The following is a 20979-nucleotide window of genomic DNA, read 5'->3' as shown; positions in this document are numbered from 1 at the left end:
CGGAAAAATTATCTTTCAAAATAAGTGCTAGTACACGTCATTGCTTTCTCTTTTACGTTAAGTACGGCCATTCTAAGGCCCGGTATATGTTGTCCTTTGTTTATTGTTTGTTCATTTATATGTTACATAGCTCTGCGTGTTGGGTCATATAGTAATCGTGACACTTGACATACAGTGGCGTCGCTAGGGGGGGCCAGAGGGGGCCATGGCCCCCCCTACATCATGCTGTGCCCCCCCTTGAGCCCCCCCAAATGCCAGCAACCTGCTGGCCATGGGTTTAAATTCTATTCCCTCGAGCTTTAACAGTCTGTCACAGCCCGAGGGAATGCAGGAGAGAGGAGCTGGAGCAGTGCTGGGGTCTGTCTATGGCCGGAGAGAGCACTGACAGGCTCCCTGGCACAGGCCCTGCCCCAAATGAAGCCCCGCCTCCCGAAATAAGCCCCACCCCCGCCGTTAAGCAGCAGCCCATGCTGCTACTGGAACGGATAGAAGATGGCTGTCTGACTCCCAGCAACAGCCTCCAGTGACAGGTAGGCTTAGTGAGTGAGTGAGTGAGTGAGTGTGTGTGTGTATGGACTCAGCCTCCCTACCACCCTCAGCCTCCTCACCCTCCCTACCACCCTCAGCCTCACCACCCTCAGCCTCCCTACCAACTTCAGCCTCACCACCCTCCCCACCACCTTCAGCCTCCTCAGCCTCACCACCCTCCCCACCAGCCTCAGCCTCAGCACCCCCCACCACCCTCAGCCTCCCCACCCTCCCCAATACCCTCAGCCTCACCACCCTCCCCACCACCCTCAGCCTCACCACCCTCAGCCTCACCACCCCACCAGCCTCAGCACCCCCCACCACCCTCAGCCTCCCCACCCTCCCCAATAACCTCAGCCTCCCCACCCTCCCCAATACCCTCAGCCTCACCACCCTCCCCACCACCCTAAGCAGGGCCACCATCAGGGGGTGACAACCATAACGGTTGTCACGGGCCCGGCGGTCCTGGGGGGCCCGGACTGCTTTGGCAGTCCAGGGCCCCACAATTACTCTCTGCACCTATATATAGCGATGATCGCTATATGTAGGTGCAGCCGCTGGCTCCCTGTATCTGCAGAGGGGGCCCAGAGAGCTGCAGCTATACTTTCCAGCATTTCCTCGCTCTAACTCCCGCGAGACGTGCGGCCGTTAGAGCGTTGCCATGGGTTACCATGGCAACGCTCCGCGCGCCGCGCACACCACGTCTCGCGGGAGTTAGAGCGAGGAAATGCTGGAAAGTATAGCTGCAGCTCGCTGGACCCCCTCTGCGGGGGGCCCCACAATGGCACCGGACCGGACTACCAGGGATCGAATAATCTTCCCCCCTCCCTGAACCAGGTAAGAAACAGGGAGGGGGGAATGACTTTCATTACATTTACATGCATCCACAACACTAACATATACACTGCATCCACAACACTAACACATACACTGCATCCACAACACTAACACATACACTGCATCCACTGCACTAACACACACTGCATCCACTGCACAAACACACACTGCATCCACTGCACTAACACACACACTGCATTCACTACACTGACACACAATGCATCCACTACACTGACAAAAACACACACTGCATTCACTACACTGACACACACACTGCATTCATTACACTGACACACACACACTGCATTCATTACACTGACACACACACTGCATTCACAACACTAACACACACACTGCATTCACTACACTGACACACACATTCACTACACTGACAAAAAAACACACTGCATTCACTACACTGACACACACACTGCATCCACTACACTGACACACACACTGCATTCACTACACTGACACACACACTGCATTCATTACACTAACACACACACACTGCAATTATTACACTAACACACACTGCATTCATTGCGGGGGGAGGCCGGCAGGGCGCGGGGGGTGGGGGGGGACAGACCTAAGCCTTTCTGGTGGCGGCCCTGACCCTAAGCCTCAGCACCCTCAGTCTCACCACCCCCACCACCCTCAGCCTCACCACCCCACCACCCTCAGCATCACCCTCCCTCACCACCCTCAGCATCACCCTCCCTCACCACCCTCAGCATAACCCCCCTCACCATCCTCAGCATTACCCCAACCACCCGCAGCATCACCCCCTCACCATCCTCAGCATCACCCCCCACCCCCCTCAGCCTCACTCCTCACCACCCTCCGCCTCACCCCCCACCCCCTCAGCCTCACCCCCCTCAGCCTCACCCCCTCAGCCTCACCCCCTCAGCCTCACCCCCTCACCACCCTCAGCATCAACCCCCCTCCTTCTCACATCACCCCCCTCCTTCTCACATCACCCCCCTCCTTCTCACACCACATCACCCACCCTCGCTCTCACATCACATCACCCACCCTCACTCTCACATCACCCCCTCACTCTCACATCAACCCTCCCTCACTCTCACATCAACCCTCCCTCACTCTCACATCAACCCCTCCTCATTCTCACATCAACCCCCCTCACTCTCACATCAACCCCCCCTCACTCTCACATCAACCCTCCTCCACTCTCACATCACCCCCCCTCCACTCTCACATCACCCCCTCCTTCTCACATCACCCCCCTCCTTCTCACATCACCCCCCTCCACTCTCACATCACCCTCCCTCCACTCTCACATCACCCCCCCTCCACTCTCACATCCCCCCTCCTTCTCACATCACCTTCCCTCCTTCTCACATCACCCCCCTTCCTTCTCACATCACCCGCTCACTCTCACCATCACCCCGCTCTCCCTCTCACCATCACCCCCCTCACACCATCACCCGCCATACACACAACACACTTCAGTCTCAGACAAAAACGCAAACATGCTCACAGAGACATACATTCTCACACACAAGGATAGTCTCAGACACACTCTCAGGCACATACACAGGTAAACTGTGCATCAATGTGTATATGTGACACTTTTTTGTTAGGTACGCCTAAGACCTCATAAAGTCTAGAGCCGCCTCTGCTCAGCAGTCTGTGTCTGTGTCTGTGTGTGTGTGTGTGTGTGTGTATGGACTCAGCAGTCGGTGTGTGTATGGGCTCAGCAGTCGGTGTGTGTATGGACTCAGCAGTCTGTGTGTCGGTGTGTGTATGGACTCAGCAGTCTGTGTGTCGGTGTGTGTATGGACTCAGCAGTCTGGGTCTGTGTGTGTGTATGGACTCAGCTGTCTGTGTCTGTGTGTGTGTATGGACTCAGCAGTCTGTGTCTGTGTGTGTGTATGGACTCAGCAGTCTGTGTCTGTGTGTGTGTATGGACTCAGCAGTCTATGTGTCTTTGTGTGTATGGACTCAGCAGTCTATGTGTCTTTGTGTGTATGGACTCAGCAGTCTGTGTGTCTGTGTGTGTATGGACTCGGCAGTCTGTGTGTCTGTGTGTATATGGACTCGGCAGTCTGTGTGTCTGTGTGTGTATGGACTCAGCAGTCTGTGTGTGTGTATGGACTCAGCACTCTGTGTGTGTATGGACTTAGCAGTCTATGTGTGTGTGTATGGACTCAGCAGCAGGACCACCATCAGGGCATAACAACCATAACGGTTGTCATGGGCCCGGCGGTCCTGGGGGGCCCGAACTACTCTGGCAGTCCGAGCCCCACATTCCTTATGTGCACTTATATATAATTTTTGCTATATATATGTGCACAGAGGGCCCCCTGCTACCTGTACATTGAAGAGGGGGCCCAGCAGAACACTCTGTCCTCCTTTCCAGCTGCTCTCTGTCTAACTTCCCTACGCCCTGTGGCCGCCAGCGCGTTGCCATGGGTTACCATGGCAACGCTCCGCACAGCACGCAGACCTGTCTCGCGAGAGTTAGTCAGAGAGGAGCTAGAAAGGAAGACAGTGTGTGCTGCTGGGCCCCCTCTTCAATGTAACGTGGCTGGCTCGCTCCATGCGATTTCCCCCCTCCCTGGCACAGTAAGAAAAAATTTAAATATACACAAATAAATAAAAAAAATACTCCCCTCCCCCCTATTTTACACACACACACTGCATCCTTACAAGTACACACTCTGCACTACACACACACACACACACACTACATTCACTAAACACACTCTGCACTACACACACACTATATTCACTAAACACACTCTGCACTACACACACACTACATTCAATAAACACACTCTGCACTCACACTACATTCACTAAACACACTCTGCACTCACTACAAACACTACATTCACTAAACACACTCTGCACTACACACACACACACTACATAACTAAACACACTTTGCTCTACACACACACACACACTACATTCACTATACACACTTTGCACTACACATACATACACACACTACATTCACTAAACACACTCTGCACTACACATACTCACACTACATTCACTATACACTCTCTGCACTCACTACAAACACTACATTTACTAAACACACTCTGCACTACACACACACACTACATTCACTAAACACACTTTGCACTACACACACACACTACATTCACTATACACACGTTGCACTCACTACACACTACATTTACTAAACACACTCTGCACTACACACACACACACACACTACATTCACTAAACACACTTTGCACCACACACACTGCATTCACTTTACACACGTTGCACTCCCTACAAATACACTACATTCACTACAAACACACTACATGCTCTATACACACTACATTTACTATGCACACTACATCCACTACAAAAACACACACTCTGCATTCACTATACACACCTACATTCACTACACACACTCTGCATCTAATGCATGCATACAAACATTACATACATTACACAAAATGTACAATCTGCATCCACTATACACACTGCATCCATGACACACATACCGCATCCACTACACACATTCTACATCCACTATGCACATTCTACATCCACTATACACACACACCCTTCATCCTTGTGGGCAGCTCGGGGCTGGCCCTGGAGGCCCAGATCTTGAGCTGTGTCAGGGGCCCTAAAATTTCTGATGGCAGCCCTGCTCAGCAGTCTGTGTGTGTGTATGGACTCAGCAGTCTGTGTGTATGTGTGTATGTCTTTGTGTCTGTGTGTGTATGGACTCAGCAGTACGTGTGTGTGTATGGACTCAGCAGTCTCTGTGTGTGTGTGTGTGTGTGTGTATGGATTCAGCAGTCTGTGTTTGTGTTTGTGTGTGTGTGTGTGTATGGACTCAGCACTCTGTGTGTGTGTGTGTGTGTGTGTGTGTGTGTGTGTATATGGACTCAGCAGTCTGTGTGTGTATGGACTCAGCCCACTGTGTGTGTGTATGGACTCAGCAGTCTGTGTGTTTGTGTGTGTATGGACTCGGCAGTCTGTGTGTATATGTGTGTGTATGGACTCAGCAGTCTGTGTGTGTGTGTGTGTGTGTGTATGGACTCAGCAGTTTGTGTGTGTGCGTGTATGGACTCAGCAGTCTGTGTGTTTGTGTGTGTATATGTGGACTCAGCAGTCTGTGTGTGTATGTGTGTGTGTGTATGGACTCAGCAGTCTATGTGTGTGTATGACCTCAGCAGTCTGTGTGTGTGTGTGTGTGTGTGTGTGTATGGGCTCAGCAGTCTGTGTGTGTGTGTGTGTGTGTGGACTCAGCAGTAAATGTGTGTGTATGGACTCAGCAGTCTGTGTGTGTGTATGGACTCAGCAGTCTGTGTGTGTGTATGGACTCAGCAGTCTGTGTATGTGTGTGTGTATGGACTTAGCAGTCTGTGTATCTGTGTGTGTGTATGGACTCAGCAGTGTGTGTGTGTGTGTGTGTGTGTATGGACTCATCAGTCTGTATGTGTGTATGGACTCAGCAGTCTGTATGTGTGTATGGACTCAGCAGTCTGTGTGTGTGTGTGTGTATGGACTCAGCAGTCTGTGTGTGTCTGTATCTAGGACTCAGCAGTCTCTGTGTGTATGGACTCAGCACTCTGTGTGTGTGTGTGTGTGTGTGTGTGTGTGTGTGTGTGTGTATGGACTCAGCAGTCTGTGTGTCTATCTGTGTGTATATGGACTCAGCAGTCTGTGTGTCTGTCTGTGTGTATATGGACTCAGCAGTCTGTGTGTGTATGGACTCAGCAGTCTGTATGTCTGTGTGTGTGTGTGTGTGTGTATGGACTCAGCTGTGTGTGTGTTGGATTCAGCAGTCTCTGTGTAAGTGTAAAAATCAGCCTGTGTGCATTCAGCAACGTCTGTGTGCATTCAGCAACGTCTGTGTGTGTGTGTATTTAGAAGTTTCTCAGTGTTCGTATTTGTGTACTGTGTGTATGTACTCAGCAGTCTATCAATAATTACAATTTCTATTCCTGTGAGTTGTTGTGTAGGAAGGGCCCCAGTGCACTGCTATGCCCGGGGGGCCCTTAACACTGTTAAAATGGTACTGCTTGTGTGTGTCAGTGAGCTTCTATTTATTGAGCATGTGTGTGTCCCTGAACTTCTTTGTAGTGAGCCTTGTGTTTATACAAGTGAGTTTGTCTGTAGTAAGCCTGTGTGTGAGTCAGAGATTTTTTTGTCTGTCAGTGAGCCTATTTGCGCATGTCAGTGAGCTTGTGTGCTCACTGTACTATATATATATATATTGACCTGTAGGAATGGCATACATTTTTTATCCAGGGCTGCTTTCCAGTTTGGCTCTGCCAGCGAGTGCGCTTTACCGCTAAATCATCTGTGTGAGCTGCCGCACACTTTAGCCCTGTTACACGCATCTGGGAGCTGCTGTTGACAGGTACTTGTAATCTAGAGATTGGGGCATGGGGTATATGCTCAGCTATCTGTATAATACTATAGTGCTGTTCTCTGTATAATACAGGTCTGTTTCTGTATAATATCCTGGGACAATCATTGTTCCCTGTATAGTGCTGCTCTCTGTCTTGGGATATTATACACAAACAGATCTGTATTTACAGAGAGCAGCACTATACAGGGAGCACTGACTGTCCCAGGATATTATACACACAGCGATGTATTATACAGAGAGCAGCACTGTACAGGGAGCGCTGAATGTCCCAATTTCTCAAATGTTGGCAACTATGGCACTATATCAAGGGAAATGTTTGTTTTTTTAATAATCCCTGGAGGAAAATAATGAATCCTCCACCAGGGATTATAAAAAAAACCCAAAAAAAACACATTGTGTCGGGGGCGGGGCTTAACATGCGGCAGGGGCGGGGTCAAACTGTGGCGAGGGCGGGGTTAAATGTGCCCCCCTACTTTTGTCCCTGGCCCACCCTGTGCCCCCCCTAAAAATGAATCCTAGAGACGCCACTGTTGACATACTGAAAACAGACAGTAGATTAAAGCAACATGAAGCTGATGATAACAGCCTGCACATATCTTGTAGGTGTTTACTCAGGCAGATAGACAGACATGGACATAGTATCTGTACTGCCATTGTGTCTGCGAGGAGGGAATGCAAAGTTAGTTGCAAATCTTTTAGAAATCTATGCATTCACTAGCGATTTAGCTAGCACAGTATGTAGATGGAATCTTAAGAGGAACTCATTGTGGTAAGGGTAACATGGTATAGTACCATCTAAATGTCAACTGAAGAACTGCTAATAAAGGAACTGCTAATCTGTATTCATAACACTATAGAGCCCCATGACCCTTTTCAAGGCTATGTGGGACAGATAGATTGCATCCAGACCAGTTACCATAGTTTGTTTTAACTTAGACTGTTTTATCTAGTTTAGGCTAGTCTAGACTCCAACAATATGATGGAAACTTAGTAATTTTCTGTAACAATAAACTCTGATAAAATTATAAATATTTGTATACTATGGATTATTTTAAGATGTAAATGTACATTGCTGCTATAACCTGTTTCTTTGTACTTTCTTTTGTCTCTTTGAAGTCATACTCTGGCACCAGTATAGATATTCTCTCATTCAGCACACCTGTCAACACTGCATCTCTCTTTACAATCACATTACATCTCGCAATTGAAATCAAAACATGGGTAAGTATGAAAAATATGTTAACATTAAAATTGTTTCTTTTGTACTTATGCTGTCAAAATAAAGTTTAGTAAATAGTTATCAAATGCCTCATCCTAGGCAGCAGGGCTTGAGTCAGCCTTTCTACTTGGTGCATATCAAGATCACAGTGGAACAAGTAAGGCACCTATGTGATTGATTAGCTTCCAAACTGTGATCATCCTGGGAACCAATCACAGTGACAAGGTCTATGAAATTCACCATGACAAAAATATATGTCAGAACTTCTAGATCCATGACCGCTGTTTATGGTTCCCCTGAATGGAACTCCACCCATAAGCATGGAATCATCATCATGATAAGCAGCTTTAAAAGGGAAGCAGCTTTGAATTGCTCAGTTATTTTTGTTTTAATTAGATTAAAATATCCCGTCTGAGCTCCCTTCTTGTCATTAACCCCTTAATGACACAACTTATGAAATAAAAAGGAATCATGACGGAATAGTTCTGTCATGTGTCCTTAACCCCTTAAGGACACACGACATGTCTGACACGTCATGATTCCATTTTATTCCAGAAGTTTGGTCCTTAAGGGGTTAAGGGGTTAAACTGTGTATTGAACCTCTTTGCCTGAATATTTGGCTTTGAAACTGGACTGTGCCTTGACTACTCTTGACTACTCTTTTCTGACTCCAAGTTAAAAGCCTCTGCTTGCTGTCTTCAGTGTATACACTTCTGCTTGCTGTCTTCAAAGCATAAACCTCTGCAGGCTGTCTACAAGTGGAAAAGCTGCTGCCTACTGCCTTCAATATACATACCTGCAGCATTCAATATAAAGACTTTGCTTACTACTTTCGATATATTTATACTCTGCTGGATTCAAAAAGAAGACTTTACTTATTGCTTTCAACATTTATACTTTGCGGTCTTCATTATAAAGACTTAATTACCTTATAAAAATGCAGTATCCTGCTTATCTTACCTAAATACAAGCTTTATCCTGACTGCAACTCCAGTCACTCAACTGGAAATATAAATTACTAAGATTAAGGTATTCTTTCCTTATTGCCACATTGTGTGTATATATATATATATATATATATGTGTGTGTGTGTGTGTATGGAATGCACAGGAAGGCATTTGCTGCCGTCACTTTAGCACTGTGTATTTTATTGCACATATATGCACTATTAATCTACACCATTTTCTTTTTACTTCACACTGCCCTGTTCAGTGGCGTCTCCAGGATTAGTTTTTAGGGAGGGCACATAGGCCAGGGACAAAAGTAGGGGGGCCTGTTATAAAACGTGTGTGTGTGTGTGTGTGTGTGCGTGTGTGTGTATATGTATGTATATATATACACTGCTCAAAAAAATAAAGGGAACACAAAAATAACACATCCTAGATCTGAATGAATTAAATATTCTTCTGAAATACTTTGTTCTTTACATAGTTGAAAGTGCTGACAACAAAATCACACAAAAATTACAAAATGGAAATCAAATTTTTCAACTTATGGAGGTCTGGATTTGGAGTCACACTCAAAATTAAAGTGGAAAAACACACTACAGGCTGATCCAACTTTGATGTAATGTCCTTAAAACAAGTCAAAATGAGGCTCAGTAGTGTGTGTGGCCTCCACGTGCCTGTATGACCTCCCTACAACGCCTGTGCATACTCCTGATGAGGTGGTGGAAACGGACGGGCCAGTCCATAGCATCAATACCTTCATCGTGCAGGAACTGCTGACACACTCCGACCACATGAGGCCCTGGGTTCCTCTTGCATTAGGAGGAACCCAGGGCCAACCGCACCAGCATATGGTCTCACAAGGGGTCTGAAGATCTCATCTCGGTACCTAATGGCAGTCAGGCTACCTCTAGCGAGCACATGGAGGGCTGTGCGGCCCCCCAAAGAAATGCCACCCCACACCATTACTGTCACACTGCCAAACCGGTCATGCTGGAGGATGTTGCAGGCAGCAGAACGTTCTCCATGGCGTCTCCAGACTCTGTCACGTCTGTCACATGTGCTCAGTGTGAACCTGCTTTCATCTGTGAAGAGCACAGGGCGCCAGTGGCGAATTTTCCAATCTTTGTGTTCTCTGGCAAATGCCAAACGTCCTGCACGGTGTTCGACTGTAAGCGCATGAAATACCACGTTTTATTGTACACTTGAAAATAACATAAAAATACATTGTGACAAACTGCCATTTGTCACTGGGCATTGGAGAGGACTGATCGCTAGCCTCCTGCCCTGCGACTATGGCCCTGGGATGTATTGCCCTTTAAGAACTGCATTTGGGCATAATGGATTTTTGTATACTGTTTCTGGCCCTTTAACTGTGTGGTACAAAGAAAGGGTTTGTACTTTTAAACTGGCACTTCGAATGCAGTCGAAGTGCCGAAGTCGTCGAAGTGCCGTAATCGTCGAAGTGGCCGCCATTCGACAAACGAACACGTGGCGGCGGCCATTTTAACGTATTCGAATGTCATCAGCGGTGTGTGCAGCCAAATCTATGGAACTGTTTGCGGCTACCCAATTGCACGAACACTGCTGACCCGTACCTTCTTCGACACCGCGGCTGGAGACGAAGTTCCGTTCGAAGATTCGAACGCCCGTTCGAATGGGACTTAGTCATTTTCTCGGTGTAAAATAGACCGACCGCACAGCCCAAATCCATGGAACTGTTTTGGGCATGAAAATGTGCTTGCGGTCGATCAAAAGAGACTTTTTTATATTTCAGGAACCACTGAACGGATTTTCACGAATTTTGAATATGTTGTTCCGCAAGTTGTGTTGTTCATAAAAATGTAAGTTTTATTCATGTACGATGTAAAATGAGAAAATTTAAAAAAGGCATAAAAAGTATAAGTTTTAGCTTGGAGATAATTGAGTAGATACAGTAAGAAACTCCATTATCTCCCAAGCAGAGGGGAGGGAATAATGTGGGATGTAACCATTGTTTGATTGGTTAACGCCTAATTGCCTGTGGGCGTCTCCCTTGCAGGGGAGCACTGCAAAAAAGCAGAGTAACTGCCATTAAACATCAGAGATCTTCTTGACCCTCAATACGTAGCCTTGTCTCGTTATTGGAGGGAACTGCTATATCACACTGGGGATTGCTATGCTCTGCATACTTCTTGAGCTTTAATCACTTAACTCTTTTAAGAGCTTGTTCCGGTTACGCTCTCCTTGGAGGAGTGGTCTTCCCCACACGGTCCTGGAGGACAGAAGCTGATTCTAGGGTGGACGGAAGATGGTGCGGCTCCAGTTAAGCTACGGCGGTTGTGGAGTCTGCGGTGGTTGTGGTGTCCAGTGCGGTGCTTGTGGTCCTCGGCGGAAGCTAGGAAGCGTCCATTAATGGAAGGTGTCCGTTACAGTGGTGGCAGCGGTAGGATGGCTTCCCTAGTGCGAGGAGCAGCATCCTGGGAACACCAAGCAAGCCTGGAGTATTGGTATAGTCACGTACGGTTTGATGCTATACTGAAGGGGCGGTTGGAGCTCTACGGGCCTAACCCAATGGAGGAACGTGTACAGAGAATGAGGAGAGAACTGGCCGAGGGTCTGCAGAGGGAAGCTGAATATTGGGCAGAGATGCCAAAGTATTCTGTCCCTGCACCCAACAACAGTGTATCCTTCTTCCCCAGCGGCAGTGCGAGTTACAGGGGGCCGAAGGTGTCGTCCTTCACCCCCAGCAGCAGTGTGTCCTACAGGGAGCAGAGACAGTTGGTCTATCTCTCCAGCAGCAGGACAATGTTACGGGAGTGGAGACAGGCGGTCTCCCTCTCCAGCGGCAGTGCGAGTTACAGGGAGCCAAAGGTGTCGTCCTTTCTCCCCAGTGGCAGTCTGAATTTCAGGGGGCCAAAGGTGTCGTCCTTCCCCCCCAGCAGCAGTGTGTCCTACAGGGAGCAGAGGAAGTTGGTCTCTCTCTCTCCAGCAGCAGGACAATGTTATGGGAGTGGAGATAGGCGGTATCCATCTCCAGTGGCAGCCTGTGTTTCAGGGAGAGGAGCACAGCACCCTATCTCCCCATCGGCAGCTTACCCTACCAAGGGGAGACACCAATCTCCCAGACGGCGCAGATGGGACCGTGGTCTCTGTGCCTGACCTACAGGGATACTGGACAGCCTGTCCAGATCCCCAACTACCCTCACAGGGACAACAGGGGGAGGGGGTAAGTGCAAATTCCCCTCCCCAGCTAACTCCTAACTTGGCCCCAGGGTTAACAGAGGAGATGTTAACCCCATGTTCCCCTGGCTACTGAGCCGGACTATGTTCCCAGCACCCCAGCAGAAGAGCTGGCAGCTGGGCAGAGTGCAGTCGGCCTCTGCCCTACCGACCCTCTTGTTACAGGACTGGCCTGCAACCCCCTCATCCCAGCAGAAGCGCTGGCATCAGGGCAGAGCGCCGCTGGCCTCTGCCCTTCACATCCCCACAGCATGTTGCACCATTACCCCAGAGGGATACCCAGGTGCAGTAACTATTTGTTGTGCGTGGGCTGCGCTGGCACTTGTTTATTGTGGGTTGGTGGATCGACTAACATAGGCACTGACCGACAGAAGGTCAGGTGCCTGGTTAGTCTTCCCCCCAAAGGGGAGATATGTGACAAACTGCCATTTGCCACTGGGCATTGGAGAGGACTGATCGCTAGCCTCCTGCCCTGAGACTATGGCCCTGGGATGTATTGCCCTTTAAGAACTGCATTTGGGCATAATGGATTTTTGTATACTGTTTCTGGCCCTTTAACTGTGTGGTACAAAGAAAGGGTTTGTACTTTAAAACTGGCACTTCGAATGCAGATGAAGTGCCGAAGTCGTTGAAGTGCCGAAGTTGTCGAAGTGGCCGCCATTCGACCAACGAACACGTGGCAGCGGCCATTTTAACGTATTCGAACGCGGTCAGCGGTGTGTGCAGCCAAATCTATGGAACTGTTTGTGGCTACCCAATTGCACGAACACCGCTGACCCGTACCTTCTTCGACACCGCAGCTGGAGACTAAGTCCCGTTCGAAGATTCGAACGCCCGTTCGAATGGGACTTAGTCAATTTCTCGGTGTAAAATATTTCTCAGCCCAAATCCATGGAACTGTTTTGGGCATGAAAATGTGCTTGCGGTCAGTCAAAAGAGACTTTTTAATATTTCTTGAACCACTGAACGGATTTTCACGAATTTTGAATATGTTGTTCCACAAGTTGTGTTGTTGATTAAAATGTTTATTCATGTACGATGTAAAATGAGAAAGTTATAAAAAAGTTTTAAAAGTATAAGTTTTAGCTTGGAGATAATTGAGTAGATACAGTAAGAAACTCAATTATCTCCCAAGCAGAGGGGAGGGAATATGTGGGATGTAACCTGTTGCGGACCGTTTCGCTCAGAAGGGGATAAAAAACGTTTAAGCGATAATCCCCTTTCCCATAGACCAGCAGCTACTGCAATCACCAATCTCCCGAACTCCAACTGTACGAATTCACCAACTCCCAAACTAGAACACACGAACCCTGGAATCAGCCGAACAGGAAAAGCATACAATCCGCTTACACTCCTGGCAGTCAGCATACAATCCAATTCCCCCAAAGAACAAGACGACACATCGCTTTGAGGGTTAAGCAGGAACTGATTTACTGAGGGCTTCCTGCCCAGTATTTATGCAGGTCTCCCACCTGGTGGACACTCCCCTAAGGGACCAAATGGGAGACTGAAACAGCAGTTAGACATGCATCACTTTAGTACACACAGCCACAATACTTTTCCACAATGCATCCTGGCTTCCTCCTCTCTGTCCTGGAGATAATTAGAGAAGTAATTCAATTATCTCCCAGGACAAAGGCAAGACTCCATTATGCACATGGTGATAAAAATACAGTATATCACTTTAAAATATACAGTAGGATGAATGGCACAGAAAATACACACATTTAACATATCCCCAGATAGCTCAGGTCTGAGTGCACATTATTAGGTGAATGGCACTCAGACCACACGAATACAGTTTAATTGCCATGGAGCCAAAGTCTTTAATTACATGAACAGGCTCCATGGCATGGCTATCTGGGTTAAAACATTCACATAAAACAAACTACCGAATTTACATGCATTCGTTTAATCCATACGAATTAGAACCAGGAACTGGAGGTTCAGCGGTGCCTGCCATGAAAGCCGGGCAGAAAATCGCTGGCTGCCCAGGGAGCTTCAGAACACCGCCACCTAGCGGCCGCTAAGTGTAACAGCGGCCACCCAGTAACAATCAATTAAGCTGCGGTTAACCGCAGCTTCAAGGGAGGTAAATGGAGGGCACACTCCAGCTCCTGGATGGCCAATTAAAGGCACCGTCCGGCTTCCCACGGCTCTGGGGAGGTTGGTAAACGGCTGTTTGTTCGGTAGATGGAATCTACCGAACTGCTGTGCAGAAAGGGAGAAATAAATCCTTCTGCACAGCAAAATTAACCCTTTAGCTGCCGGTCCATAATCTAAAGGCAGTAGGCGAGCAACCAGGCTTCTCCAGTTCACAGTGGCGAAGTTGGTTTCGCAACATAACCATTGCTTGATTGGTTAACGCCTAATTGCCTGTGGGCGTCTCCCTTGCAGGGGAGCACTGCATAAAAGCAGACTACCTGCCATTAAACATCAGAGATCTTCTTGACCCTCAATACGTAGCCTTGTCTCATTATTGGAGGGAACTGCTATATCACACTGGGGATTGCTATGCTCTGCATACTCCTTTGAGCTTTAATCACTTAACTCTTTTAAGAGCTTGTTCCGGTTACGCTCTCCTTGGAGGAGAGGTCTTCCCCACACGGTCCTAGAGGACAGAAGCTGATTCCAGGGTGGACGAAAGACGGCGAGGCTCCAGTTAAGCTAAGGTGGTTGTGGAGTCTGCGGTCGTTGTGGTGTCCAGTGCGGTGCTTGTGATCCTCGGCGCAAGCTAGGAAGCATCCATTAACGGAAGGTGATCCGTTACATACATACACAACTTTTATATTTTATTATGAAAATAGCCCATTTCACCATTCGTTAGATAGCTCAGATCTGAGCGCACTAATTATACGAATTGCGCTCAGATCTCACGAATGGTGTATAAGAGTCACATCATTATAGTTTGTTCATATGGTTTTGTGCAAACGGATTGTAGTGGAGAGCTGATTTCCCACAGCTGAACTCCACCAATATATCCAGAGGATGCAGGAACAAATACAAATCCAATAGGGTAAACAGCACAATCAGCAATATAATCCAAGTATATCCCATCACCTTTCCCAATAACTGGACGACACACAGTATCAGGAGTAGAACTGAAGTTTAATGGCAACATTCCTGCTTTTTATGAGATTCTCCCATGCAAGGGAGGGATTTACATTAATCACACATTGCACCAATCATACAGACGTTACCTCCCACACATCTCCTCCCCTTAGCTTAACAGATAAAACAATTATACTGCATATATTTTCTGCAACTTCTAGATGTACCCCAAATACATAGGGTATACCCCTAAATGGTATCAGGTATAGCCCTGATCTGGGTGAATAACATATTCAAAAATCACCCAGATCGGACCAGGGGTTCGGGAGTTATGGGGTTTAAAAGTTAGGTGGATTTCCCTTTAGTTCCACTGAAGCATGGCTCTCCAGCCCAAACTTTCCAGCTCAAACCAGTTCCAATTAGTGTGCCTAGGACAACGCCCTGCTGGAGAACAATGGGACAGGAAACGGCGGAGTGGTACACCTTCCTATTCACAATCTATACGCAGTCAAATAAAAATCCATCAGGCCCAAATACTGTCTTTAAAGGGCAATACCCCCCAGGGCCACAATCACTGGGCAGGAGGTGAGCCATCAGCCCCCTCCAGGAAACTGGGGTGTACTCTGGTATAGGACCCAGTCCGCTACATGGTGCAATGTCAATCTGTATAATCCAGGCATGTAAAACCTCAGCAATGGTAACAAATAAACGATAAATGGGACAGCCAAAACAGGGGTTTCGCTACACGGATAGGACAACCAGCAGTTCAGCAGGAGGTGAGCCATCAGCCCCCTCCAGGAAACTGGGGCGTACTCTGGTATAGGACCCAGTCCGCTACATGGTGCAATGTCAATCTGTATAATCCAGGCATGTAAAACCTCAGCAATGGTAACAAATAAACGATAAATGGGACAGCCAAAACAGGGGTTCCGCTACACTGCTCCCCCTTGCCCATAAGCCGGCATACACAGTCAGATCTATTACGGATCGACTTGGGGATGTCCGGGGTGCTCACAGATCATTTTTCCAATTCAATCTGTCTCGACAACCCGTCAGCGTTTCCATTCTGTTTCCCCGGGCGGTATTGTATATTAAAGTCAAAGGGCTGCAGCGCCAAGTTCCAGCGCAGCAGCCTGGCATTGTCCCCAGCCACCCGGTTCAACCATACTAACGGGTTGTGATCCATGAGCAACGAAAATGGCTGTCCATACAAGTAGGGCTGTAATTTCTTCAGGGCCCACACCACGGCCAGGCATTCCTTCTCGATGGCGGTGTAGCTTACTTCCCTTGGTAGTAGTTTTCTACTGATGTATGCCACAGGATGTTCTCTGCCATCAGCCCCGACTTGGCTCAGTACTGCCCCCAATCCAAACATAGAAGCGTCTGTGTGAACAAGAAAGCGTTTAGTAGGATCAGGGGCTGCCAAGACAGGAGCATTTACAAGTGCGTTCTTCAGCTGTTGGAATGCCTGCTCACACTCCGGGGTCCAGGTAACCTGACGGGGAAGGTTCTTACGGGTAAGATCAGTAAGGGGTTTTGCTATGGCGCTATAGTTGGGCACACATTTTCTATAATACCCGGCCGTCCCTAGAAACGCTAAGACCTGAGTTTTGGTTCTGGGGGTTGGCCACTGCGCTACGGCCTCTACCTTTGCAGGCTCTGGTTTCTGCATCCCGCAACCTACTCGGTGGCCAAGGTACTGAACCTCAGCCATTCCAATACTGCACTTAGCTGGTTTCAAAGTTAACCCTGCCTCCCTAATTCTATCTGTAACGGCTCCTATATGGGTCAGGTGCTCCTGCCAGTTATTGCTGAAGATGGCAATATCATCCAGGTAAGCACAGGTGAAGTCCTGGAGCCCATCTAGAAGTCGGTCTACCATCCGCTCAAATGTGGCCGGGGCGTTCTTCATCCCAAACGGCATTACCTTAAATTGGTACAAGCCGAATGGGGTGACGAACGCCGACTTAGGGATAGCATCTGGGGCTAAGGGAATCTGCCAATACCCCTTACAAAGATCAATTGTAGTGAGGTATTGGCCCCTGGCCATCCGGTCCAGCAATTCGTCTATCCTAGGCATAGGATATGCGTCGGATACTGTTTTCTCGTTTAATCTCCTGTAGTCCACGCAGAAACGGGTGGTACCGTCTCTTTTAGGTACGAGGACTACCGGAGATGCCCAGGGGCTGTCAGAGGGTTCAATTACCCCTATTTGGATCATCTCCTTGATCTCCTGGTGCATATGTTCCCGCACTGCCTCTGGTATGCGGGTATGGGGTCTGTCGCATAGGTAGCTGAAACTACGCGGTGAGTCGCCAGGGGCGTGTAGCCTGGTACATTAGAGAAGGATTCTCGCTTTTCTCTCAACAACTGCTGTACCTCCCTATGCTCTTGTGGACTCAGCCACTCCCCCAGTTTAACCTCAGCTAGGTCATTACCTGCTTTGCCGTCTAGCAAGTCTGGAATGGGAATTTTGTCAAACTCTTCAGAGGGGGGTGCACAAATGGCGGTCACCTCGTCAGAGCGTTCCCGGTAGGGTTTTAGCATGTTCACGTGAATCATGCGTCGCCCCCCTGAACCAGTACAGGGCCCAATTGTATAGGTGGTGTCGCAGCGCTGCTCCAGCACCTTAGAAAGGCCCTGCCAGGCAGCCTGTAGCTTGTCATGCCGGACAGGTTTTAAAACTAAAACTTTCTGTCCTACCTGAAAGTTACGGTCCCTGGCGTTCCGATCATACCATGTGCGCTGACGTGTCTGCGCTGCCTGGAGGTTCTCCCGTACTGCTCGGGTTAGTTCCTCCAGCCGGTTCCGAAACTCCAGTACATACGGTATGATGAGAGTACCCGTGGAGCTGTGTTCCCCCTCCCAGTGCTCCTTAATAAGATCTAGGGGACCTCGGACCCGCCTCCCATATAGTAATTCAAACGGGGAGAACCCCGTGGATTCCTGCGGCACCTCCCGATAAGCAAAAAGGAGGTGTGGTAGGAATCTCTCCCAGTCCCGATGGGTTTCTGTCCATTGGTCTGGGGGTGATATGGGGCACTAATTATCGGCTTCATGTTACAGAATTTCCACAGCTGCTGCGTGACCTCTGCAGTGAACTGAGTGCCCTGATCAGAGAGGATCTCCCGGGGTAATACTACCCGGGAGAAAATCTTCATGAGGGCCTCAGCCACTGTTTCTGCGTGAATATTGGTTAAGCTACCGCCTCGGGATACATGGTAGCATAATCTACTACCGTTAGGATATATTTCTTACCCGAGGGGATAGCTTTCTTTAAGGGGCACAATATGTCCACCGCTATGCGGCTAAACGGCTCCTCCACTATGGGTAGGGGATGCAACTTGGCCTTTCTGCGATCTCCCCTTTTTCCTACCCTCTGGCAGGTATCGCAGATACCGCATTACCTCCGGGCCTCCTGGCTTATCCCTGGCCAGAAAAAACTTTGGGTTAATCTGTATCGGGTGCGACTAACGCCCAGATGGCCGGATAGCGGTATGTCATGCGCTACCCGGAGTAACTCAGCTCGATACCTCTGAGGTACTACTAACTGCCTTATAATAACTGGGTCTGCTTCCTCCACCCTTTTTTCGGTCTCCCTATATAAGAGCTTACCCTCCCATAGGAATTTCTCTCCATCTGACCCCGCCACCCCTGTATTTATCTTATCCCTGTATATTTGTAGGGTAGAATCTGTGGCTACCTCAGCTTCAAATTCACTAGGTGGGGCCCAGGGAATACATTCTACAGAGGGGGGAGGATCTCTTACCTGAACCTCCGGGTGTGAGTTGTAGTCCTGGGTGTGGGCCTGTTGGCGTGTGACTACAGGGTGAGCCTCCCCAACCGCTGGAGTTTGAGGCTCATATGCGGAAGTCAGTTTCCCCAAATCATTCCCCAACAAAACTTCCGCTGGGAGTTGTGGCATTACTCCTACTTCCACGTTCCCATGCCCTGCTCTCCAATTCAAATGCACTCGAGCTGTGGGTAGCCGGTATACTGCTCCCCCTGCTACCCGTACAGCTACAATCCTGTTGGTTCTCGCTCCGGTGGGTATTAGGTGGCTTTTCACCAAAGTGATGATGGCTCCCGAATCTCGGAGCCCTTGTACAGCTTTTCCCTCTAGGTAAACCGTCTGCCGATGGTGTTGGCGGTTGTCTGCGTTTGCCTGTAGGGGATCTGCCTCATGGAGTACTTCCCACTGTTCTACTGTGGTTGCGGGGACTCCGGCGTCGTAGGGCATTGCAGCCTCTGCTTGATAATAATGTGCTGCTGCTCTGGGTGGTGGTGGTGGACCCGGCCGGATCCATGTGGAGCGATCTCTTGGTTGAGGGCAGTCCTTTTTATAGTGTCCCCAGCGCTGGCACTGATGGCACTTAACGTTGTTAGGTTGTGGGAACCGTGGCGGACCAGTGGTAGGTGCTGGAAACTGTCTTGGTGGGACTGTTGTGCTGGTAGGGTAAGTGGTAGCGATATTTGAGCGTGTTATGATTTTACCTGGTGCCGGTTTCTGTTGTCTCCGGGCATCCAGGTAGTCATCTGCCTTTCGTGCTGCTTCGGTGAGGTTTACAGGATTGCGGTCTCTCACCCACTCCTGTATCTCTGGTGTCAATCCGTCAAAGAATTGCTCCAAAAGTACCATCTGTAATAAGTCCTCCATGGATTGTGCTTTACTTGCTTGTATCCAGCTTAGTGCCGCTCTTTGCAATCGACTTGCCCACTCCACATGCAAATCCTTCCCAGTCTTTTTAAGGTCCCTGAACCGTCTCCGGTAAGCCTCTGGTGTCATGGCATACCTGGCCATGATTACTTCTTTAACCCGGTGGTAATTTCTTAGCTCCTCATTTGGTACTGTGCGGTACGCTTATGCTGTCCTTCCTGTTAGCCGCCCTGCTAAAATAGGAACCCAATCCTCAACATTTATTTTATGCAGGTGGCACAACCTTTCAAATCTTCTAAGAAAGCATCAATTTCTTCTTCTGCCTCCACATAAGACTTAAATGCTTGGTACGGTACCTTTGGTTTACTCTCTTGTACCATGGGTGCAGTCTGGTTATTCTCTGGAGCTGGTTGGCCCCTTGGTCGTAGTACAAACTCCTGTACTTCTGTAATGGTTCTGGATATAATCTCCGGTGGTATGTTCTCCCCATAAAAAGACAGCCGGAATTGTAATTCCCTTTGAAATTCCAGCCGCTGTGGATCTTCTGCTGCGTCATTCTGTACCACAGCTGGACCCTCTTCTGCTCTGTATTCCACCATGACTTCTGCAACTAGGACTGCCTTGGTCTTGTTGCTGGCAGGAATACCCCTTGCTTCTAGGAGATCCTTTAAAGTGGAAGCTTTAAAGTGGTGTAATCAATCTCCATCGTGATCCATTAGTGTTGTTGCCTTCCCAGGTATTTGCTCCTCTGTGGGTCTGGATCCCGACGCTGCCAACCAATGTAGCGGAGAGCTGATTTCCCACAGCTGAACTCCACAAATATATCCAGAGGATGCAGGAACAAATACAAATCCAATAGGGTAAACAGCACAATCAGCAATATAATCCAAGTATATCCCATCACCTTTCCCAATAACTGGACGACACACAGTATCAGGAGTAGAACTGAAGTTTAATGGCAACATTCCTGCTTTTTATGAGATTCTCCCATGCAAGGGAGGGATTTACATTAATCACACATTGCACCAATCATACAGACGTTACCTCCCACACATCTCCTCCCCTTAGCTTAACAAATAAAACAATTATACTGCACATATTTTCTGCAACTTCTAGATGTACCCCAAATACATAG

General features: G+C 48.5%; 1 protein-coding gene across 1 annotated transcript in view; it reads left to right on the top strand.

Annotated features, from left to right (window-relative positions):
- ATP10B (ATPase phospholipid transporting 10B (putative)) overlaps positions 1-20979 on the top strand; it is a 369072-nt gene that overhangs the window by 325408 nt on the left and 22685 nt on the right. Inside the window, exon 19 of the mRNA XM_063447492.1 lies at positions 7865-7969. Coding sequence (XP_063303562.1) covers positions 7865-7969 — 105 coding nt within the window. The remainder of the gene's footprint in view (positions 1-7864; positions 7970-20979) is intronic.

Source organism: Pelobates fuscus, chromosome 3 (genome assembly GCF_036172605.1).
Source record: "Pelobates fuscus isolate aPelFus1 chromosome 3, aPelFus1.pri, whole genome shotgun sequence".
Classification (NCBI taxonomy): domain Eukaryota; kingdom Metazoa; phylum Chordata; class Amphibia; order Anura; family Pelobatidae; genus Pelobates; species Pelobates fuscus.
Note: the sequence above shows the minus strand (reverse complement) of the source record. Positions and strands in the feature narration are given on the sequence as shown.